Raw genomic sequence first — 25,355 nt, forward strand, 5'->3', positions numbered from 1 at the left:
CCTTTCATTGAGTAAGGAAATTAACTTTTCTTTATGTTTATGGTATTTTTCTAAGATGTAGATGCAAATATTTCACAAAACTACAGGTTTATCTTTTTTCTTATAAGTGCTCAATTCCTTTATTTTTAAATGTTCATTTAGAAGAAAATGCTTTATATTGAGCCAGAGGATTCAATCATTTGAGCTATTCCTGAATTTTGGCTTTTCTGTTTTAATATAAATATAATTTTGACCATAACTTTTTAAAAACATATTTCTGTTCATTGGAAATTATTTTATTCAATAGGATACTTTGCTAGAAATTTAAAATTTTTAAATGTTTCAGGATGAAAGGTAAAATGTAACTGAAAGTCGAACTGAGAAAAAATAACATTTTAAAATGTTTGCAAAGAAAATCTTCCATCTTTAAAATTGTTTGTACAACTATCATGGTTAGTGGCATGCCCATTTCTGTGCCACGATGTAAGCATGGTAACCCTTCCCTCCTCTAAAAATAAATAACATGAAATCCTTGGTGCTCTCTGAGCTTCATTGGGTTTTTTTGCAGATATTTCATTACCAAACTAGTTAACATCATCAGTGCTAGTGGGGAATGGGGTTTGCTCTCATTGTATATGCTAGTGGCTTGCCCTGTAAATGATGGTGGGAGTAGTCGTGGTGGTTATCTGTTTGAGCTATTGTTTATTGTTAGCCTGTTTGGCAGTTCCTTGATTGATATATTGTTTGCTTCTTGATTGTTGGTCTAATGTTAGTCTTGAGGTTAATCTCTGTTCATCTGGGTGTTGCTTGGTGAAGAGGCTTTTTGGTCTTTTTCTTTCCTTTTCGGCTTTTTTATTGTCTCTTTTGAATGGTATGTAGATGTTGTTTGTGTCTATGGCTTGTTAATGGTAGATTTGTCTGGAATTCTCTAGCGTTTTTAGACTTAACTTGGTCTAGGATGCTCACAGTTTCCAAGTTGAAAAACTATGGTTAAGACTGTCCATGTGTTGTGAAATTAAGGAGTTTTCATCATGTCTTCTGACTGCTAGTTGTTCATGAATGCGTTCTGCTAGTTTTCTGCTAGTTTGGTAATGAAATGTCTGCAAGAAAACAACCAAGCTCAGAGAGCACCAAGATTTCCACAGTTCAACATTGAGCTACAAATATTCTATCAATAAATAATGTGTTTATGACATTTAAAAGTATTTATTTCTTTAATTTGAAAATAAAGTCAGAAAATGTTATTCGGCTTTCAAATCATGAGCAGGAAAAATTCAGTGTCAACATTCATTCCTCATTTTATGTTGCTATGTACAGTATTTAAACTTTGTTTTATGTAGTGTTGCTGCCTTAAGCATGTACCTTTATCTTCTGAACAGATGGGCCAGTTTTATTATTCTGCCAAAGCTTTTGATGTCCTTGAAAGATTGGATCCTAACCCTGAATATTGGGAAGGCAAAAGAGGTGCCTGTGTTGGTATCTTCCAGATGATTGTCGCTGGCAGAGAGCCTAAGTATATGCACTGAATTGTTTTCTACTACTTTGGAATAATACTCTGGCTGCTTAACATTACAGTATTGTTGGTTTGTTATGCTTACTGAGTTCAAATGCCAATTAGAAACTTAAGGAACAGAAGGCTGTTAAGTTTTGATTCTGGTAAAGTGTGTATTATGAATGGAGCCTTATCTTTATTAAAATACAGGTAGTCCTCGAGGTATGGCAGTTCGCTTAGTGATGGTTCAAAGTTACAACACCCTTCCCCCAAAGTACTTATGATCTGGTCCCAAAGTTATGTGTGTTGCAACACCGTGGTAGTCATTCGCCCTTATGACCAAACCACAGAGATGCTGCAATATGCCTCCTGCCTGTTTCCTCCCCATACTGCCTCCCCAGGTCTCCACAGGAACTGGGCTTGCTTTGCTAGCCCACAGGGTTCCACAGGCTCCTCCCCACCTTGTCACCGATTGTTCACTTACCTTTCAAAGATCTTCAAAGTTCCAGAACAGGCTGGGCCATGTGGCAGAAAAGTGCCCATCTTTTTCTCAGACTCCAGCAAAGCTGTTTTACTTAGATCTCACATTCTTATACAAGCTCATTTTTGTGCAGAAGACAGGATCATCTGTAAGAATGCGAGATCTAAGATTCCTGCAGATACCTCTCTGCCCACCTGATCTCCCCCAGGGCACACCCAGAAAGTGTGAGGCAGCCAGTGCACCAAGCTCTCCATCTTTCCACCCAGCTCTGCAGTAGCACAATTGATGAGGATCAGGCAGGTTCGGCGCTCTGGTGGGTGGCAGAGCAGGTAAGGACTGCAGAGACTGCAGAGACGGATGGAGGGATGGAGAGGTTGGTGGACCGGCCACCCTATGCTTGCCAGACATGCCCCAGGGGAGATCAAGCAGGCAGAGAGGCACCTGTGGATCGCGGGGGTTGCCCCAAGGGAGAAGACCAGTTTACAGGGGGAAAATTAACAGACAGGTTATACAGCCAGGGGAAATAAAAATAAAAATGAATAAGCTTGAAAAATTAAATTAAATTAAAAATAGCTGGTCAACAGAAAAGTCCCTGATTAAAAACAGGTTGCATAAAAGGCACCAGAGAAGATAAAAGAACATTCTTATGTTACAGAAATTCTGGGAATAGCCATAGAGAATGTCCTCCCTCATTTACAGGCTACTCTTAATATTTTAAGTAGAAACATCTGTATATAATCAGCAAGATTGACATACATTTTTAAAAAATGGTATACTGAAGCTAAACCAAACCTAGGCTGCCCTCACTGTTAATCATTGTAGACTGCCTGATATTTTTTGAACCTTAATTGTATCTCTGATCACCAGAACAAATAATTTTCAGGGAAACAAATATTTCCAGACATATTTTGTGGCAAAATATTTCATGAATTGTTTTGAAGAACAATTGTATAATTGTCATAAGATTACAGTGAACAAATTACCTGAACCCACTAAAAGATATTCATAACTACTAGTACTGATAATAAGCATACTTTTGTATGCTGGCTGACTTGGGCTCCTACAAAAGCTGGGATATCGAATAAATGTGTGTCTACAAATAAAAAGGATCCTGGACCATCCTTAAATGGTGAAGTATAGTGTTCATCCCCAAACTTTATCAATAAAAGTTTTCATCTAGACACTCTTACAGTATCTCTCAGTGACTGCAATCATACACCCATGTTGTTTCCTTTGCAACACTAGAAATAGATTGCTATTGCCTTCTTTGGGATTATTTTTTTTACTTCCCAATCACGTCTGTAACCAATATGCAAATTGATATAATTTTTAATCAATAGTTTCTCCATTTTCCTACTTCATGCTCCAAGATGGCTGGATGTGGGGTTGTTCTCAGGATGCTAACCAAAAAGTAATTACATTAAATTCCACTTTATTATTGCAGTATTAATCACAACAAATATATCTGCTCTTTTGGCAGAACTTCATTTTATATTGACGCTTTTAATATAAAATTTCTTCTCTGTTCTTATTCTAAAATTGAAAAATTTTAGAATGCAGAACAGAAAGGAAGAAATTTTACATTTAAGCACCAATATAGGGTGAAGATGGGAGAAATCAAGTCAGCATCGTGGATAGCCACTTACTCCAATTGAATACATACTAATTTATGGGGCTGAATTTTGGGCTTCTATTTCCTATCAAATCTGATATATCACTTTCTCTCATTCCTATATAAAACTTTATTTTATCCATTACGTGAAGTCAGAGAAGAAGTCAGTTTCTAGCAATAGGACTGAAGAAAATGTTCCAAAACTTTTCAGATATAGCATACTTAGAAGTTGATAATATTGTCTGATCTATTCTTTCTCTTTTTAAAAAACCTTTATTTCTTTGCTTTCAGAGATACTCTAAGGGAGGTACTGCATCTCCTGAGAAGTACAGGCAACCCCCAGGTAGAGTACATTGTACGTATAATAAAGAAGTGGGCCAAGGAGAACAGAGTTCCTGTTTAAACAGTGTGACCAATGAATGGAAGGCTGCTATCTATATTGTGCCTGGCTGGAATACTGTGTCATTTTGTAGCAGAGCAAAGATTATAAAAATACAGATCTATTTATTTTTACAGATAATTAAATGTCTTTCATGAAAAGTATGCAAATGTCATGTATTGTGAGAATTTCATTTTGACTCTTATACATCTCCTAAATTTTATTTTATGCTATTATTACTGACTTTGTTGTACATATTGGCTTTAATCTTCAAAATGTGTGACAATTGTGTGACAATCAGTACTTTTTTGAGACAGTTCAAGAACTTGCAAAATACAGATTTTCCCAGGCCCTATTTTGAAGAATAGAAAAAGAGCTCTAGAATTAGATTTCAGATTTTAGTTTTTAAAAGACCCCCGTAAAGAATCTGAAGCTAAACACTTAAAATGGAACACAGTTAAGAAAATGATGACCTGATTAAATAGTTTTCATTGTTATGATATAATGGACATAAGGAGAAGTATTGTAAATAAATAGATAACGATCCATTTTCATTTTTATCAAAGATTGCTGTTCATATCTACATCTGTTTCTATATTTTTCTTTCTGATTAAATTAGGGCTATAAACTTGTCATTCTATGATGAAGTATTTTTTTAGTATATTGGGAAAGTAAAGTTTCAAGAATATATATAATGCTTAAGGAAAAATGTCTAAACACAAAAGAACATTGGAAATCCATGATAGAATATGTATTTATCTACTTGTATATGTTGTATGTAAATAATATAAACTGATGTTGTATATTCATTACACATTTTTTTCAGTCTCTCCTGGATTTAATTCTGGAGCAAAATCCTAAAATAAATTCATTTATAAAATCACCTGTGAATTTTTTGTTGTTGTTGTTCTTTGTATATGCCATATGGCTAGGTTCGGAGTTTCGTTATTTTTTAAAATTCTTTCTTTTTTGTACTAAACTGCTGAAGGCCATTTTGGAATTACCGTAAGCAGCATATACATTGCAAAAATAAATCCATTACATGTATTATTTTGTATAATTGGGTAGATTCTACATAATTAAACCAAGAGGCCTTATTCTGGACCATATAGATCCATGTAACCTTGTATAGCTCTATGTAACCCTAACTAGAGAGCTAGGCCTTATGCCTTACAACAGTGATGGCGAACCTTTTAGAGACTGAGTGCCCAAACTGCAACCCAAAACCCACTTATACATTGTTGGGTGCCGGGTGGGTGTGGCTCATTGGCTGGATGTGGCCCATTGGGTGGGCGTGGCCCATTGGGTGGGCATGGCTGCAGTGGTAACGGCAGACTGGGTGGCACTAAAAAGTTCAATCAATCAATTCCAACTTTGCAAGATCTATTTTTCCCCCGTGAAAAGTTGAAATTGATTGAACCTTTTTTTTTTTTTGCACACGGCGGTGGAGGCCTAAAGCGAAAAGGTTTTATAAAACCCAGCTGAAGGCCTAGGATTGGGGCGACGGCGCGTGTGCCCACAGAGAGGGCTCTGAGTGCCGCCTCTGGCACCCGTGCCATAGGTTCGCCACCACTGCCTTACAACTTTGCCTCTGAAATTAGATACCAAAGGGAAAAAAAGAGCTCGATATAACTTCTGCTTTGTCTTAGCATTTAAGACTTTTTAGGATGGTCAGTTTCTTTGAATTGCATCTTAGAAACAATAATAAAGAGTATTTTGTAATTAGTTCATGCCATGTTAAATGAAACTAATATTAAACGGGAAGAAAACCATACACCAAAAATAGAATGCTCACAACTTTTTCAAGTACCAAATGGTTTTTATGGCCATCTTCACTTGCTGTAAACTAGAGAAAAAAAAATCTATGAAAAGAAATGACTATGCACTTGGTAGCTGCCGCATTAGCGCCGCGTTCCTGAGGTAGTTGGCTCCGAGCCACCAACAGCGAAGAAAAGTGCTCATTCAGAACTCTGCGAAGACTTTTAAAAAGTCTTACGATAGTACGGCGTACGTATTTCCAAGGCAACCGTGGGCGGAGTCATGTCGTCTTCAACGTGCGATCGCAGTGACGTGCTAAAAAAACAATCTAGAACAACAATGACGTGTAGCAGCGCGTCCGTAGAGGGTTCTGCTTTTGCGCATGCGTGCCCTGGTAGCCTGCTTCTATTTACGTGGGGGGGCTCCAAGATGGCAGCGATGTTATCGGCAAGGAGAGGCTAGTAGGGAAGAGGGGAGGTACTCTGACCAGGTTAAGGGGGAGGGAACGGGCGGAGGAGGAGCTGGGGTTGTGGGTGGCGAGGGAGGGTCACCGAACAGGTGGGAAGGGGGGGTGGGGGGGTCGATGATGGCGGAGCCGCGTCGGGTGCCGTTCATTAGTCTGTCACCCGTGAGGCGACGAGAAGGTGAGTCTCCGGTGCTAGAGCGAGAGACTGGAGGGGGCCGCGAGGCAGAGCAGCCATTAGCGCGTGAGGGCCTGAAACTACCAGATCAGCAGGAGCACCACCACCACCACCACCACCACTATGATAACAGTCGGGCAGAGCCGCCATCGCAACCCTTCGAATCTTGTCCTCGGCCAGAGTCTCACCCTGTGTCATTACCGCGGGAGATCAGTCGGCCTGAGCTGACACCAAAGCCACCGCAGCCGCCACCCCACCGAGAGTCCCCAAGGCCAGAAGCACCGCCGCTGTCGTCTCAGCAGCAGCTAAATCAAGAGAACAACCGACAGGAACCGCCGCCGCCACCACTGGATCAGACGATTCGCTTTGAGTTGATCTTGAAAGATCCCACGGAGGAGAGCTGCGTGGAGTTCAGCTATCCCGAGTTGCTATGGAGTGGCAAGGCCCGGGTACTAGACCTGCAAACACTCGCTCTTTATCTACCCTTTCTGCCTCCTGTTTTGTCAGTCTTGTCCTATATGGTTCTTTTAGCATAGTCCTTAGCTTCAGTGCTGAAGGAGGAAGGGGGGAGAGGAATAATGAGAAAGTAAGGGGGTTTAGCATTAAAAAAAAGCCCCCTATTAGGATGGATATAAGACCAAATTGCTACTCTGATTCAGTCAAAAGATGGTGAACCTATAGGAGCTGGATTTTCTACTGGTCTTTGAAGACCCTTTGATACAAAAAGAGCCCAAAGCAAGTAAATAAATATATCTGTGCCAGAAAGATTTTGTTATAGTAGATTAGTTTTTCTGTTGTGAATGAGCATATACCTGTGATTTTTTTATTTGCAGTGTTCTTTCAATACACCTTATAAGCACTTTTATGCCTGTACTTAGTTTATGTATTGTAGGGGTTTGAAGATTTATATAGAAGTGGTGTAAAGGCAAGTAAAAATTGGGTATTTCTTTTTTTACAAAGTCAGGAAATTGGGAGCACTTGCTTGTTGATATTTTTCATAAATAGTTTATGAGTAAATTTGTGAAAATGGTTTGTAAGTAGCCATTAGGATGAAAACCTGAGGATTCAGGTTAAGAAATCAAAATATTGAGATTGGTTGTAACTATTATGTAAATTATTAAATTATTAAAGCCAATTAGATATTTTTTTCTTTAGATCTCGGTACCTTGAATCTGTTGTATAACTTTTGAATGTGATGTTAAAAGATATTTGCAGGAGATTGAGGAACATTAAAGATCAATAAAATAATTCTTTGAAATAAGAGGGATAGAGAATCTGATAAGTGTTAGTATTAAAAGAAGCATGTTTGTTTTAATAAAGCTGTTAGGTATCCCTTCAGTCTTCATAAAAGATTTTTGTTACGTTCTGTTTTAATATATATAAAATAGAGGTGGATATCTAAATTACTTTAATCTCAGATTATCACAGTAGTAAACCTGTACTACTGCTTTGTTTAGTCCATACTGAGAAATTTTAGCATCCTATATATTGGTGATATTTAGAGTGCTAAATTTAGGGATGATGATGTACCTCTAAATATTGTTAAACTGCATTTCACATTGGCCCTTACCTTTGAACAAATTAGGACTGTTGGGAGATAGATTTAACCACACTAGGCTGTGTTGTCCATTTTCGACTGAAATTGATGGCTGCAGTAAAGTTACAGGGTGTCCTATTTCAGAGAAGATGTAATTTTTTTCTTTCTGATTGGAGACAAATACAAATTTGCATTATTTAAATATCTTTAGCCTATTGATAATTTTTACTTTTGATAGTGTTGTGGTGAATTTAGCACCAATAATGCATTTAGAAATGTTGATGCAGCCTGATTCATAGTAACTTGAGGCCTCATGCAAGATTGGGTTTTTTTTTTGTTTTGTTTTGCTTTTTTGGAGAAATGGGCCATCACTATATGTAACCCACAGTCCCTTTTATGTTTCTGAGAATCTAAAGTTAACTGAAATATTCTAAATTATTTTTTCACTTATAGGGAAATTTACTATGTGAACAAAGTAATATATTCTGGTATTTGGGGTTTAAAAATAGAACATTGCAAAAAGATGTCATTGATTATTTTTTAAGTGTTGATAAGATCTGATTGTAGCCATTTCTATTATACTGCACAACAGTGCTCAGTACTATTACCAAAATTAACACTACTACCTACAATTTATCATTAGAAAATAACTATTTCTGTGATTTTTTAAAAATAATCTGTTTCTCTTTGTATGTTGGTTGGTCTTAAGAATTCTACCAATTGTCCCTCATCCTTTTTCTGCTGTTATAATATGAAATGTAGTGTCTTCTTTTGCTATTTCTTTTTTTCTTTTTTCTGCTATAATTTATCTTTTCTACATAGTATTGCTCTTGGAGTACTGCAGGCCAACAATAAGTTCATAGCAATTTGGATGTTTTTCTTGAAGGTATATCTGAGTATTGTGAGATTTGTATTAAAAGGGATAAAAATAAATGCAAGTAATGATAATTTCTGGATCAAATTGCCCATAATTGTTCAAATCCCATTTTGCAGGATTGCTAATCATATATCTAATATCCCAGGATTAAGACAAATAGCTCTTAATCCTGGGATAATAGGTGAGAACAGTCATAACAGATGAAAAACCTAGGTGAATATAAAAAAATGGTATATAAGTAAGTATATAAATATAATTTTATTCAAGTGGATCCTGCTCTTATGCTATTCTATTTGGGAAGGTGAGGCTACAGAACTTTTGTAAAGCAGTGGACACTATCCAAATTCCACACTATTATTAAAGCTGCTATTACTAGTACAGCAAAAGACTTCAGTTAGTTTCATGCTTGTGGAATTGATTCATGTGGAAGTTCCAAATCTGTATTTTTTTTCTCACTGATGATTTATGACATAAAATAACAGTTTGATTACCATGAATGTAAATATTTAAAAGCATTATATCTATTTTATATTAGTAACATTAAGATAGTTATTTTATTTTAAGGTTAAAATAATTATTTTAAATTATTTGATTCAAATAGGATAATTTATGGTATCTTTTATTGCATGGCTGAGCAACCTGAATCCTCAGAGCTGCATGTGGTCCACAAATCTATTTTGCTGCTCTTAGAGTCCATTAATTTTACAGAGATAAAAGATGAACATGAAATAATATAAAGTAAGATTAAAGAAAATAATATGAAGTGAGACAGTAGAGAAGTCGTAGGTTAATGATTTATTTGAGTCAAATGTGTCTGGATACATACAGTAAACCATGGTTTAAGGAGCAGTAAATTAATTTAAAATCAATGTTGAATTATTGGCTGACATTGTACCGTAGTTTAGTACAATATGTAAATAGGCCATAGGGCTCATTTTTTCTATTTTGATGAGAAAGTAATTAAAAGATGGTAAGCAACATCTAGTCATGCATAGTCACTGATCCGCAAAATTGATTCTGATTCAATAGATCATTGTTAAACACTCTTAACAGTTTAATGATTGACTACAACCATTGAATTTAAGTGTATGTGCTTGGAGAGTGAGAAGGGCACATCCATTCTTCAAAGTATGGTTATAGTCTGTTTAAAACAATTTAGCTGTGAATTAATCTGGCTTGTTTCAGTAAAGAAGGTTTTAATATGTTAAATTATGATAAAGAAGATATCATAGTTTGGCATACTTAGCATAGATAAATTCCATTTGGAGTACTGTGTCCAGTTCTGGAGACCTCACTTAAAAGATATTGATAAGATTGAGCGAGTACAGAGACAGGCAATAAAAATGGTGCAAGGTCAGAGGGAAAAAACATAATAGGAGAGATTGGAGGAACTGAATATGTACAGCCTGGAGGACAGAAGGGAAAGTTTGGGCATTATTGAAACCTTTAAATATATAAAGTTTGTAAATAAGGTTCTAGAAAGCAGTATTTCCAATATTTAAAAAAATTCAACATGGGGGCATAATCTTAAACAGGCAGGAGACAAGTTCACAAGTAATATTATAAAGTATTACTTCACAGAAAGTAATAAAAGGTTGGAGCCAACTTCCTGTGGAGGTAGTGGGCCAATTATCAGTAACTGAGTTTAAACATGCTTGGGAAAAATATGTCCATCATCCAACAAAAGTTTTAAAAATAAAGTAATTAAAAAAACTCAAAGGGCAGACTTTATGGACCATGACTGTCTTTGCCATCAGTTTTCCATGTTTCTAAATAAAAGTAAAAACTAATTGCTTTGTATCCATATCTAAAATACTGGGAAAACTCACTTTAGCACCTTTCTGACAACAGGGCCCAATCTAGCTAGCATTTTGTTTCTCCTAAACCAGATCTTTCTATGGTGAAAGGCAAAAAATAGAAGTGTATGTGTCTCCTGCTTTGTTCTGCATGTGGTATTTGGAGATATATGGTTCCAATGTAGAAATAATAGAATGGTTATCCTTGATGGCCTAATCTTGATTATGTTTTAGACTAGACTAACTGTATTTTTGTACACTAAATTATATTGAGTCTTGATTTATTTGACATGGTACTCAAGGTGTATTAATCCATAGCCATGTTTTGTTGCTGCTTTAACTCATCCAGTTGCTACTATTTATGATAAACTACAAAACTGAGCTACAAAATTTCCAGCAGCAGTTCTGTTTCTTTAAAAAGGAAAGAGAACGGATTAACCTTCCTTTCTATCCTGCATGATGATTACTACATCTGTAAAATTGGAAACAGTGAAGAGAACTGTGGCTACTGTTCCCTTTTAAATTAAGGTGATTGAAACAGACATTTGGAGGCATGAGAAGAGAGGACAAAATTTTGATAGAGCAATTTGTGGTAATCTACTGGATGCCACATGGATAAATCTGGATAGATGCAATATTTGAAATGTCATGTAGGAAGCAAGAATGCCTATTTCAGAATCACTTAGGTAATACTGTATATTGTGTAGTGATCACAGTTTTCTACTGTCATTGGCCACATACTGAATGAACTATGTCATGATGGGAAATAGCTACATATACCTTGATTTGCAACAGTTCATTTACTGACTTCAGCTTCACTGAAAAAAGTGACTTATGACCATTTTTCACACGACCGTTGCAGCATCCCCATGATCCTGTGATCAAAATTCATATGCTTGGCAACTGACTCATTTATGACAGTTGCAGTGTCCGGGGTCATGTGACCACCTTTTGTGACCTTCTGACAAGCAAAGTCAATGGCGAAGCCAGATTCACTTTAACAGCTGTGTTACTAACTTAACAACTGCAGTGATTCAATTTTATAGCAAGAAAAGTCATAAAATGGGGGAAAATTCACTTAACATATCTCTCACTTAGAAACACATATTTTGAGTCCAATTGTGATTATAAATCTAGGACTACCTGTATTTCTTGAAAACAATTCTAATTTCTATAATTGAGATTAATGTTAATCTGGAATAAACCATTTAAATAATTGAATTATATTCTGGTAATGTTTGAGTATAGGAGAAAAATTAATAATTTTCAGATCTCACATTTTATTTTATGTGACAGTGTTTCTTAAACTTTATTTTCAGGACTCCTTCCCACTTTTAAAAATTACGGAAAATCCCAAAGGGTTTTTTGTTTGTATTGGTTATTTTTATCAATATTTTCTATATTAAAATTAAAATTCACAGTCATTGAGTATTTATTTATTGGATATGTAAAAGTAACAATATCTAAATAATCTAAATAAATAATCTAAATAAAATACATCTCAAGAAAAACCCTATATTTTGACAAAAAATGAAAAGAATAATATTGTTTTTAATTTTTGTAAATATCTTAAATATTTGCCAAATAATTTTGGTTTTCCATGGATGACATTTTAAGAAACACTGCTCTATAAAATCATTTGACTTGATGTCTTCTTTCTCAGAGTTTGTAAAGTTGTAGCTTAGTCTTCACATATGTTATTCAATAATAGCTTATTTAATATATGTGGGGTTTTAAAATATTCTGTGTTAAGTTGTTAGAAGCATTAAATTTTGCCAAGTCCTTTTATAGATAATTTAAAGCAGTGGTGAACCTTTTTTAACTGAATCATAAGTTTTGAATGGCAAGAAATGGAACTATGATTAAAATGAAGTGCATTTATTAAATTCAGTTAATATTATTCCCTATATATTGAATAATTTTCCCAGTCTCTTACATTAAAATTGCAGTATGGCATTAACAGTTGAGATTTAGGTCATCATATTTAGTTTTAGGGTCACAGATTGTATATCACTAATTAACATCTTACTCATTCCAAAAGGGTTTATTTTAAATTTAGCTGTTTAGTTTAGTACTGATGCACTAGATATTAAACTAAACTTGTTAAGGATTCTGTTTGCTTTTCCATTTAAAGTTGAAGTCATAGATATTTAAATATTAAAAGTGATTCGTTTCTTGTTTTCTCTCATCAGAAAAAACCACTCATTGAAGACCCATTTGATAATGAAGAGCATGAAAGGCATGAAGTGGAAATTCTGGCTAAGAAATTTGAAACAAAATATGTGAGCAAATCTGTAGAAATTATTGCTATTACAGGCATGAATCCTGATAATTTTTAGTTGCTTCTAACATGCTTTAAATGACAAATATAGCTTTAAAAATGTTTTAGTCATGATAACACATCCACTGTGTTTGCTGTCTAATCATTCTGCTTTTATTCATTCCCCCTGTTATGTCTAAACCCAATTGCTGACTTTTTCTTAAAATAGCCTAAGCACATTTCAGTTTCTGCATTCAGTCTTATTCATTATAAGAACATAGAACTGGATTCTCTGGTCAAATGCAAGTCTTAATTTATTTCTCTTGGTGAGATCCTTATTTGCCAGAGAAACCAAGCAGGGAAGATTGTTGAACTTTATTTTCCTGTTATCCTATAATGCTTATCTGCTTCATATATATTTTTTTGCGGGAATTTTTTCTCTCTCTAAAGTATCAAATCTTATTTTATAGGGTGGAAAGATCCACAAACATCGGAAGGATCGAGCTCAAGATCTGATAGATATGGGCTCTGGTTATGATATAAATGATCCTTTCATCGATAATTCAGAAGCTGTAAGTAAATCTTACATGCGTGTTGTATTTTCCTCTGAGAGATAAAATGTACAGTGGTATTAGGTAGTCATCATTAATTGGTTCCGGGAGGTGCAATGAGTACCAAACACATTTGGAATAATGTAGTAATTCACAAGGCAGCTGACACTGACAAGTCTAGCTTGTTGATTGAGTACCCCCCCCCCAAAAAAGAGTACTGGGACAAAATTTTAGTATTAAAATGCATTGAGTATCAAATTCAGTGAGTTTCAAAGCAATTGAGTACCAAGATACCACTGTATATCTGATATTGTGAGGTGATTTCACTCAGACATTAGGCTTTCCTTTTCCAGTTTAGAGATAGGACTTCATCTGAAATGCTATAGGTTTCCTGCCTGAGCAAGGGGTTGGACCAGAAGACCTCTAAGGTCCCTTCCAACTATGCTATGCTATGCTATTCTACTCTACTCTACTCATTATTTTTGGATGATTATTTAAAACTCTGTAATTTAAGACATGCGTGCATTGCAGTATTTACATTTGGACCCAGCATTAGGTATAGAATGATGGGAGAACAATCAGAGAATGCTCCATTTGCTTTGTAAATACTTTTAATTTCAGTGCATGCTTGATTGACTAACAGCAATTGTGTTTTAATTTTTAGTTGATGTGATTTTTATTCTTCATCTAGTATTAAACAATGAAAAAACAGGAGTACATTTTATAATTTATAATTCAGATAACTCTTAAATATGTTGGGGAAGAAGCTTTAAAAATGTTTAAAATATAAAATAACTTATTTGATTAGCCAAAGTCAAATGTCTTATACTACAATCGGGCAAGATTATGTTCTCTTTAGCATAGGACACTTCATAGTAGATGTTCATCTTTACAATATCAGTGAAATACGCACAAACACATACACACTTGTTACATGTCAACACTTACCTAAAAAGGACAAAAATAAGAAAAAAATTGCATATTTTAAATTATGTTACAAAGCTAGTTATGTGATTATATTTGCCCACAAGTCCTAGTATTAATCAGTAAATGGCAGGCATGAGGGCTAGATTTGAATATCATTTAAAAATGATTCTTGAAATTTATTTCAGGTACCAATTTTAGCATTAGTTAGACATCACTGAAAGCCTCCTAAATGCTGTTTAGATTAATTTATAAAATATAAAAAACATGAAAAAGATATACCACATATTTTTCTATGTTGTAAATCTTTACACAGTTTGATACTATTGTATTTTGAGGGTTGATACACCACTGAATTAGAAAAATATTGCAGAATACATGCTTTGTATCTTTACACTAATCAGAGTTCTGATGTATTCAAATAGTCTACTAGCCTTTTGTTGCATTGCAATAAAACAACTACGTTGTTTTATATTAATAAATATTAGTAATTTATTTTTTAAATCTTTTATATTCTTTGTAGTATGATGAATTAGTTCCTGCATCCTTGACAACTATATATGGAGGCTTCTATATTAATACTGGAATTCTGCAATTCCGCCAAGCATCAGATTCTGAAGAGGAGGATTTTACAGGAAGCAAAAAGCATAAACCATCTAAAGTGAGTAGACTCACGAGGGGTGTACTTTAGGGTTTCAAATTCAACCCTCTGCTCAGTGCAGGAATCCAAATTATAGCTTTTCGGTTGTAGGTGCTATTAATTTTTTTAATATCAAGATTTTGCTTTTATTTATTCAGTAAATTTATTTGCCACACATCTCATTGTCAACGCAACTCCGAGCTTCTTACAATCCTAAAAATTAAATAATTTATTAACCAGAATTAAAATACTCAATTATAAGTAGTCCTCGACTTATGACCACAATTAAGCCCAAAATTTCTGTTGTTAAGTGAGATATTTGTTAAGTGAATTTTGCCCCATTTTACGACCTTTCTTGCCTCAGTTGTTAAGTGAATCACTGCAGTTGATAAGTTAATAACCCAATTGTTAAGTGTATCTGGTTTCCCCATTGACTTTGCTCGTCAGAAGGTCACAAAAGGTGATTGCATGATCTTGGGGTACAGCAATGGTCATAAATATGAACCAGTTGCCAAACATCTGAATTTTAACCACATGATCATGGAGATGCTCGAAAGGTCATAACTGTGAAAAACGGTCATAAGTTACTTTTTTCAACGCTGTTGTAACTTTGAACTGTCACGAAATGAATTGTAAATTGAGGACTATCTGTATTTAAGTTATTGTATGCTTCCTCTCCCTCTTTTCCTCTCTGCTCCCTGAATTTTTAGTTAGGTAAACTAAAAGATGGTGACGACCGCAGCATGAAGAAACGAAAGCGAAAAGAAGAAGAGGCAGAGAAGGAGAAAAAGTCTCGGAAAATTAAAGTTACTAAGCAGTTGGGGTAAGTTTGTTAGTACTTTCTTCTGACATAATACTTTTTGTTAAACTGATGATGATGGTAAAAATGATGATTTGCAATAGCATTTCCATTGTGAGTTATTTAATTCAGTAGAATAAACATAGATCAAGTGAGGTTCAGTATATTTTTCATGACATGTTTTTTAAAATACTGATCAGAGTTTCTTAGATTTGTGTTCCAAAGCATATGCAAGTATGATGCTACTATTTGAATCAATTTATTATAAGATGGGAAAGAAATGTTTACAAATTATTTTACAATTTTCTAGACTCGTGAGTTCTTGGATTGAAGAAAGTTAGTTACAAACAATGTTCTGAAATAATTTAAAGTGAGATTATACTGTGTTTCTTTCACTACTTTACATTGTTCACTATTCATTGATTTATGTAATTTGCAATGTTCTAGTATTAACTAATACAAAGTTTTCATATTTTTATTATTTGAAATCGAAATTGGACATTAATTCCATTCAGTTACTTATATTGTTTTATTTGCAGGGTAATAGCATTAAATTCACACAAATCTGAAAAGAAGAAGAAAAAATTATACAAGGATTCTTTATCATTGGCTGCTATGATCCGAAAATTTCAGAAAGAGAAAGAAGCCTTTAAAAAAAAGGAGGTTAACCTGAATCCCACAGTAGCAGCTACCTGTTCTACACTCAGTAAACTTCCTGTTGCTCCTGCCATTGTTGGTAATGACATGTCCGACTTGAATCTCAGCATTACAGATCCAGTCCTTTCTATTTTTGGCAGCACTAATGAACATGAGCTCCTGCAGGAAGCTGAAAGTGCCCTGGAGATGATGGGAGACATTGATTTTGATAGGTTGCTTGATAGTACCTCTAATGGAAGCCCAGTATCTGAGCCTTTAGGAGAAAATGGAAGTATCACCCAGCCCCCCCACACTGCTGAGATCCTGACACTGAAACAAGTGCCTGCCCTCCCAGAAGGTCTGCCAGGACATCTAGAAAAGCGTATTGAAGACCTTAGAATTGTAAGTATATCTTTTTACTTTACTTTTTAAAGAACTATTAAAATCCATGTTATTTAAGGCAATCTTTGCAATCACAATACTTTGCAAACTTCAGGATATATAGAGTACATACAAACTGAAATGAATGTTCAAATATTGGACTTCTGCTCTGATACTTCTTATTTCCTTTTGAGAGACAGCATATTACAATCCCTAGTAGCGTTCATTGCTGATCTGTATGAAATCAGTATATATACTACCAAAGATACAGGTTATCTAATCCAGGGCTTTTCAACCAGTGGTACGTGTACCACCTGTGGTACATTAGCACTTGGCAGGTAGTACGCGGCCATGCCCAGCCAGTGTAGTGAGAGAGGGAACAAGCCAGCACAGGCAAGAACTTATTGTGAAAGTGTCCTCCAGAGTTGCAGAGTGGTTGGGGTGAGGCAAAGGCCCCAGGCTCACTTCCGGCTCACCCAGAAGAGAAAGAGGGGGCGGAGACAGGAGAGGCTATAAAAGGAAGCAGTTTGGGCGGGAGAGGGAGAGAGAAAAAAAGCAGCAGCCTTGGGAGGAGGGGGAGTTAGCTCTAGCTGCATCGAAGGGGAAAGAAGAAGGAGGAGGAGGGTGTGGGGAGAGGAGAAGAGATCAAGCAGGCTGGCTATGAGCTGATCTACAACTGCTGTGGCAGCCACCTGTGCTGGCAGCAGCAAACAGGCAAGAAATGCAGTGGGGGAGGGGTCGCCCTCCACGAGGAATGAAAAAAGGCAGCATTGGCTGGAGCTGAGGCACGGAGAAGGGAGGGAGATGGAGAGTGGAAGGATTCTTATGTGCTTTTGTGACTTTGAAGTTCTGGGATTTGCAATGTGGGCTTTGTGTTCTTAAAGAATGTTTGGCAATTTCTGTTTGGCTGATGGCTGACGTGTTAGCTTCTATTCCTCTGCTATTGTTAGCTGTAAGTTTTGCTGCAAGGGATTTTGAAGTATTTTTCTCTTAAATGGATTTTGCCTGTAGCATTCCTTTACTTACTTATTTATACATTTGGGGAGGCTGCCTTAGCCGTCAGCCAGTACTTATTTACATTTTTTTTCTTCCTTAAGTGCCGTTTCCTTTCTAGCCAATAGCTAATTCTTAAAGGGGAATGCGCCTTTTTGAGCTAGTTCCCTCAATGGCTTCTCTTTTCTGCCTCTGGAGGTTTTTCCTTGTTTGATGAATATATGGAAGAGGGATAATATGGAGGGAGGGGTTTCAAATTCTTCCTTCAGAAGGAGATGGGAATGAGAAAGATGGGAATGAGAAATAAATAAAAATTTATTTGAAGGGTGTAACATTCCATTTTGTTGGGGGTTACTCTCATTCTGTTGTGATTGATTTTTAAATACACGTTAACCTATCATGAACCATAAATACGCGTGTCAACATAGCCTGAGATTTTAAAAGATATACTGTATGGTATATATATTTCATCTATAAACTGAGATTAGGTTTTAGAAAACATCTTGTTGGATATGAATGTGCAGTAAGTTCTTTTGTATGTTTAGTCTCCTAGTTATTCTTTGTAGAAACCATAATGCTTAAAATGTATTAGATAATCTAATTTTAATTGCATATTCAAACACAATTGAAAAGTTTGAGTTTTCAAAATAAAATAGAACTAAAAAGATATCAAATATTTTTTTTGTAACAAATTTTATTAGTTTTCCAATTTTAACATCCAAGTATTTAGAAAGCAACATGGTAACTGGGTAATCAATAGGTCAGTAACAGCATTTTTAGTACATATATCAGGTTACATTGTCAAAAATTCCTTCTCTATTTCCCATTAACATTTAATATAGCATAGTTAAACTAGTAAATTCCTAGCCGTATCTGGTTCAGTCAAAACATTTATCAATCTATCTTTTGTTTATACATATCCATATCCTGTTTTTAAGTTTTACCTAATTCTTGATTTCTAATTACAGTATTCCAATTTTAACCTTTAACATCCATAATATTCAAATTTCTGGTAACCCAAATTTCCTTTATTTCACTACACAAGAGTTATAATGTCTAAAATACACATATTACTTACTTAAATATATTCTGTTTTTATTTCATAAACATTTTCTAATTCTCATCCTAGTACATCACAGCTTACTAATAGAGTAACCTTTATTGTCTCAGATCCATCTTTATTTTCTGGGCTAAGGCTGATTCTTAATGTTTATTATAAATCTAAAATCTAATTATTAGGCCAATTAATCCAACAACATTTAAATCTAGTCATATTTCCCTTCGTCTCCAGGTCTCCCTTTAGCCCATTAGTTGAGACTTTAGGATCTCTCTTAGTACCGTATTTTCCGGCGTATAAGACGACTTTCTAAACCCTGAAAATCTTCTTAAAAGTCGGGGGTCGTCTTATACGCCCAGTCGTCTTATACGCCGGAAAATACGGGTATTCTATTTTATTCCTTTATATAAGCTGAGGACGCGATGGGGGCGGCGGCTGGGAGCCGCTGCCTCCCGTGCTGCTCCCCCTCCCTGGACACGATGGGGGCGGCGGCCAGGAGCTGTTGCCTCCCGTCCTGCTCCCCCTCCCCGCCCATTCAGCTGAGGACGCGATGGGGCGGCGGCCGGGAGCCGCTGCCTCCTGTCCTGCTCCCCCTCCCCGCCCATTCAGCTGAGGATGCGATGGGGGCGGCGGCTGGTAGCCGCTGCCTCCTGTCCTGCTCCCCCTCCCCGCCCATTCAGCTGAGGACGCGGCGGCCAGGCTGGGGGCGGCGTGGACTCCTGATGATGCTGCAGTGGCCGCTGCCATGCCGCCGTCGCCGCCACTGGAGCCGCTGCCTCCCGTCCTGCTCCCCTTCCCCGCCCGTTCGGTGCCGTCTGCCTTTCATTCTCTCTCTCTCCTAACCTGGAGGGAGAGGGAGAGAGAGAAAGAGAGAAAGAGGAAAGAAAGAGAAGAGAAAGAGGAAAGAGAAAGAGGAAAGAGAGAGAGGAAAGAGAAAGAGGAAAGAGAAGAGAAAGAGAGAAAGAGAGAGGAAAGAGGGAAAGAGAAAGGAAAGAGAAAGAGGAAAGAGAAGAGAAAGAAAGAAAGGAAAGAGAGAAAGTTAGAGGAAAGAGAAAGGAAGAGAAAGAGAAAGACAGAGAGAGGAAAGAGAGAGAGAAAGTTAGAGGAAAGAGAGAAAGAGAAAGAGAAGAGAGAGGAAAGAGAGAAAGAGGAAAGAGAAAGAGAGGAAAGAGAGAAAGAGAGAGAGGAAAGAGGAAAGAGAGAGGAAAGAGAGATAAAGAGGGAGAGGAAAGAGAGAGGGGGAGAGGAAAGAGAAAAAGAGAGGAAAGGGAGAGAAGGAGAGGAAAGAGAGAAAGAGAAAAGAGAGAAAGAAAGGGGGAGAGGAAAGAAAATGAGGAAAGAGAAAAAAGATTGAGAAAAGAGAGGAAAGAGAGAAAGGAAAGGGAAGAGAAAGAGAGGAAAGAGAGGAAAGAGAAAGAGGAAAGAGGCAAGAGAAAGAGAGGAAAGAGAGAGAGAGACAGAGAAAGAGAGGAAAGAGAGAGAGAGAAAGTTAGAGGAAAGAGGAAAGAGAAAAAGAGAGAGAGAGAGGAAAGAAAGGAAAGAGAGAGAGAGACTCTTTTGACATCTAAAATGAAGATAACACTGCATATATCCTTTTTTACCTTTATTTTATATATACACACACAAACACATACACACACACATATATCATAAAGGTAAAAAAGGATATATGCAGTCTTATCTTCATTTTAGATATCAAAAGGGTTTTGTGGCTCCCAGTGTTTTGTTTTCTGTGGGAAACGTGTCCAAGTGGCTCTTTGAGTGTTTTGGGTTGCCTACCCCTGATATAGCCCAAACTCTATATTTTAACTGGAAAAGTTGGGGGTCGTCTTATACGCCCAGTCGTCTTATACGCCGGAAAATATGGTAAGTCAGGAGGCCCCATTTTTAAACCTCTAGCTTTCTTTTTCTGCCAACCAGGTTTCCATACCTATGTCTTTGAGTTATCAAGTAGGTCTCCTTTCATTCTGATACATGTTAGTTGAATCAAGGGAGACCATCCAGTTATCACTTTTTCAAAAGGGCTAGTCCATTTATAATCATTAAGTTGTTGCTCTGGTAGTTGAAGTCTCGGTATTTGTTCTAGTGTCTTTATCTTCAATTTGGTCTGGTCTTCTTTTTCCCCAGGTTTCTTCTGGTTTAGGTAAAAGGTCATGTCCAATTTTATAGTTATTGGCAGGTAGTACGCATCCTCTGTTTTAGTATTACTTTGTTTCAGTTCTATTACTTTTGGAATCGTAGGTTCTTTGGTTGCAATCAGGATTTGGTTGCCAGAATTTTCAATATATTGTTGTTGTTCCTTAAATTCCTCTTTCTTAGTATTGTTTTCTCCCGCTTCTGTTGTTTTCTGGGTTGTAGGTTCTTTAGTTGGAATCTGGATTTCAGTTTGTGGGTTCAAGCTAGCACCTTTGTCTTTCAGTCTGGATTTAATTATCTCAGCTTCAAGGATTTTTTAAAGTATAAGTTCATAGTCAAGGAAAGTTTGTTGCTGGTCCCCCTCCATTTCTGAAATGTTTATAGATAGTCCTTTGGTGGAGGCTAGTTTTTTAAGCAAAAGTCAGTGAGTGTTCACCTTCACAGTTCTTAAGAGCCAGTTTCAGCTCCCAGCTGCAGCTTTTTATCTTTAGATAATGCCAAGGACAGATCTAGATTTTAAACAAGTCGCTTTCCCAGGGATGTTCACTTGCTATACCAGACTTCACCACAAGATGTCCCCAGTGGCCTTTAAAATCCTTTTCAGAAAGGCTAGGCTTTTATCCAGTTTAGGTTCTTTTCATGTTTTTTATTTTTTATTTCAACTAGTTAAGATAGCCAGTTCCCATGAAAGTAGGAACATTTTGGGTCACCAGATCTAAGAAACATGTAAGTCCAATTACTTAAATATATTTTTCAGGATTTTATCTTCCTGCCGTCATTTTAGAGGGTGGGAGAAAGACGTTCCCTTCCCTCTCTCCTCACAGGGGGAAGCAATTTCAGAGAGCTTTTGCAGGAAAAAATACTTGAGGTAAAAAGAAGGTAGAATCTCACCTAGTTCCTCCATGGTGCTTTCAAGTGCTTAGTTGTAATTTTGGCTTCGGCAGGTAGTGGCTTAGTGATGGGCCATGTGGGTGGCCGATCTTTTCTCTGTCAGTCCGAAGAGCTGCTCCAGATCAAACGGAAGGGCTGCCGCCCTTCCGCGATCTGTCAGAGGTCCTCTTCCCTGCTCATTGCCCCTCCAAGGCGACTTTCGACCCCTTTCAGGGTCCTCCAGCGAGAGAAAACCAGACGGCGGAGGGAACAATCGCCCCCGCACGTCCGCCAGCACCGCAATCCGGAACCGGAAGCCAAAAGATATCAAATATTTTGTTATCCTATGCCAATACATTTAAATGAAGCTAATTATTATTATTACAAATAATAATTAAGCAATTTTAATGCTTAAATATAGTAATGTTATCTCCCAGTATTGTAAATAGTGAAGAAAGACAAAGTACTTGTGGTATTCTACAATAAATACTTGGTACAAACTGAGATTGTGAAAATATCCTGAGATTTTCTGAGATTGTGAAAATATCCTATGATAGAGTACAACTTGCTAGCAGTTAAATTACTAAAATTCTGAGTTGAAGTGCATTTTTATTGTTGTCTCTAGGCTGCCAAGCTTTTTGATGAAGAAGGCAGAAAGAAATTCTTTACACAGGACATGAATAATATCTTGCTTGAGTAAGTGCTCATTTTGTTTTTCAGAAAAATATTTAGTGTAGTAGAATAAATGTGTTGAGCAATGAGTAGATTTCTAAAGTAGCTCATAAAAATCATTAGAATGGTGTTTATTTGTTGAAGAGTATACTAGTCATATTTAGGTTTTGTATTTTTTATTCATAATTATATAATATTCTTACACTTGTTTAGCCATATTTATGGTTTGACATTAATTACACAATCCTTTAAAAAGAGCAGCAAATAAAACAACCAATTCTCAGAATTTTTTCATAGAATGTGAACTTGCCTGAGAATAGGCAATAAGACAAGAGTTTTGTTCATGTGTTCCTTATTAGGTATGAATTTGTTTTATGTTTAACAGTATTGAAATGCAACTGCAAGAATTGAATCCTACTTTCCGCAATGGTGTGTATTCCCATCTTGAAGCTTTTGTGCCATGCAATAAAGACACATTGATAAAGCGTTTGAAGAAATTGCATTTCAATGTCCAGGTAAAGCTACCCAATTGAGATACATTTTAATCGAGACACATCGTAGATGGGTCAGAATTGGTTCCCTATAGAATGAAGCATTACCTGCATGTCAAGGGTGTGTGTGTCTGTGTGTAAGGACCTGTCTCAACTAGACTTCCCAATAAAGTGGAACTCTTGAAACAGGCATCATTTCAAAAGGAACTTTTTATTGAGAGTTAGTGATGGCAAGAGAGCAAAGCAAGGTCTGAAGATTCAGCGTGCGAAAGAGTATGCCAAAATAGCAATTCAAAACTCCTTCCCCCAACCGTCTGGTTGAAATCCAGCCAATCCACAGGTGCCAAGCTGTTATGAAAACCAGGGGATGTAGCGCCTCTTTCAAGGACTCTCTTGGTTTCAGTCCCAGGCTCCGTTGTCCGGAAATAAGGCAGATAAGATGTTTTAAGACAGATGTTTTCAGGTTGCATTCCTCATACCTTAAGGGAGTTTTTTATAAATCCATTCATTTTGTGAAGCAGGCAAGTCTTTCCAGGCCACTAAATGCTGCATGGATTCATGATGTTTGCATTAATCTATAATGTCTTTAATTTCAAAGTGTTGCTCACCCTCTACCATAATGGGTTGAGGGTCAGGAGCAACAGCCAGCCATAGTTTAGAGGTGATTTCAGGTTTCAACAAACTGCAGTGGAAAACGGTGGATTTGACTCAAACTCTTAGGGAGTTCCAGATCTACTGTAACAGGATTAATGATGCGTTTAATGGGAAAAGGGCTGATGTATTTCGGTACCAGTTTCTTCAATGGCTGTAAAAATCTAGTGGAAAGGTAAGGTAAACTTTGTCCCCCATATGAAAAAGATTTAGGCTCCATTCTTTTCTTAGCCAGCGCCTTATAAGCTTCTCTGGCTTCATCTAAAGCGTTTCTAACAACTGGTCAGATGTTCTGCAATTGATGAACCCAGTCCAAGGAATAGCAGGCTCGTTGGCAGGCAATTCAGGTATAGTCATGAAACTCTGGCCGTTAACCATTTGAAAAGGAGTGAACCCCATACTGGAATGCACTGCATTGTTATAAGCCACTTCAGCAAATGGCAACAAATCACTCCAATTGTCCTTTTGATAATTAATAAAACAATGGAGGTATTGTTCTAGAACTGAGTTCGTTCGTTCTGTTCCCCCATTCATTTGAGGATGATGACTAGATGACAGTCCCTGATCGGAACCTAACAGGTCCAGGAAAGCTTTCCAGAATTTAGAGGTGAATTGAACACCCCTATCCAATATTATGCATTTTGGGGCACCATGGAGATGATAGACATGCTGCACAAATAACGTAGCCAAAATTTTTACAGTTAGGATCTTCTGACACGGGATAAAAATGGGCTTATTTGGAGAACAAGTTAGTGACAACCCAAATGACAGTATTTCCCGCACTTTAGGGTAGCTCCACAATGAAATCCATGGAGATCTCTCCAGGGTGCTGAAGGGCTAGCCAGCGGCTGCAGGAAGCCAGATATTTTTCCCTGCTTCCGTTTAGCAGCAGCACAGGTAGGGCAGCTGACCACATAGCTTTCAATATCCTTCAATAGCCCAAGGACAAGGAGCCATTCTATGCTGGGAGCCATGATAAATGCCAAAGTCTCTGAGTGGGTTCCCATGTTTAGCCGCAGGGATTCAGTGATAAAGCTTGCCGGGATGCCCCCTGCTAATGACCCATCAAGTTGGCAGGATGTCATGGGGTCTTTGAGTTTTCTAAGGGGAACCCCCATTTTCCTGACTAGGCTGGGGCTTATGAGGCACTGAGTGCATCCCGAGTCCAGCAGTGCAGTTAGGGCCATCCTCCTGCCTGTGCTTGGGATTGACAGTTCTATGGGCATAGTTATGGGGTCGATTGGCCCACTTACTAATGGGTCATCATCATAATCGCTCTCTGACGTCCCTGACTCGTCATCCGGTAGGGTTGGAGCTCTATTTCCTGTCTTTGGGGTTTGGGGGAGCTCCACGACCTTGGTGGACTTCAGAGCTGTTTCTTTCAGGCGTTGAGTCGGCTTGCTTGACTTCCCCCCAGAGGGGCAATCCGGCTTCCTAGCTGGAATCTTGCTGCAGCATTCCACAGCCCAATGCCCTTCCTTGCCGCACTTGAAACAGGAGGTGGAGCGCAGCTGGTTAATAAGAGTTTTGCTGGCCTCTCCCCTTCTCTCAGGTTGTATGTATCTCCCTGGCTTCATGAGACGGTTGCGGGTCTGGTTGATTTCCACTTCTTCAGCCAGGACACTCTATTTGTACAGTCAGGCAGGTGCTCTGCAGGCCACACATGTTGTACAGGTCGTTGTTTAACCCATCTTGGAAACAGCTTATTAGGATGTCTTTGGGCCAGTTGAGGCGCTAGTCCA

At 37.3% G+C, this 25,355-nt stretch overlaps 2 protein-coding genes across 2 annotated transcripts in view; both read left to right on the plus strand.

The window, feature by feature from the left end:
* Positions 1–1,358: 1,358 nt before the first annotated feature.
* Positions 1,359–4,815, plus strand: LOC114922403 (intraflagellar transport protein 56; the record flags this gene model as incomplete). Its single annotated transcript, XM_029283652.1, is given in 2 exon segments — positions 1,359–1,492; positions 3,856–4,815. Coding segments are annotated over 2 exon segments (246 nt in total), but the record flags the coding sequence as incomplete, so codon positions are not given.
* Positions 4,816–6,284: 1,469 nt separating this feature from the next.
* Positions 6,285–25,355, plus strand: part of UBN2 (ubinuclein 2) — an 80,584-nt gene continuing 61,513 nt past the window's right edge. The window contains exons 1-8 of the mRNA XM_015813516.1: positions 6,285–6,791; positions 12,745–12,834; positions 13,283–13,384; positions 14,811–14,948; positions 15,638–15,750; positions 16,266–16,764; positions 22,425–22,495; positions 22,857–22,986. Coding sequence (XP_015669002.1) covers positions 6,285–6,791; positions 12,745–12,834; positions 13,283–13,384; positions 14,811–14,948; positions 15,638–15,750; positions 16,266–16,764; positions 22,425–22,495; positions 22,857–22,986 — 1,650 coding nt within the window. The remainder of the gene's footprint in view (positions 6,792–12,744; positions 12,835–13,282; positions 13,385–14,810; positions 14,949–15,637; positions 15,751–16,265; positions 16,765–22,424; positions 22,496–22,856; positions 22,987–25,355) is intronic.

Source organism: Protobothrops mucrosquamatus, unplaced genomic scaffold, assembly GCF_001527695.2.
Source record: "Protobothrops mucrosquamatus isolate PMUCROS unplaced genomic scaffold, P.Mucros_1.0 scaffold162, whole genome shotgun sequence".
Lineage (NCBI taxonomy): Eukaryota > Metazoa > Chordata > Lepidosauria > Squamata > Viperidae > Protobothrops > Protobothrops mucrosquamatus.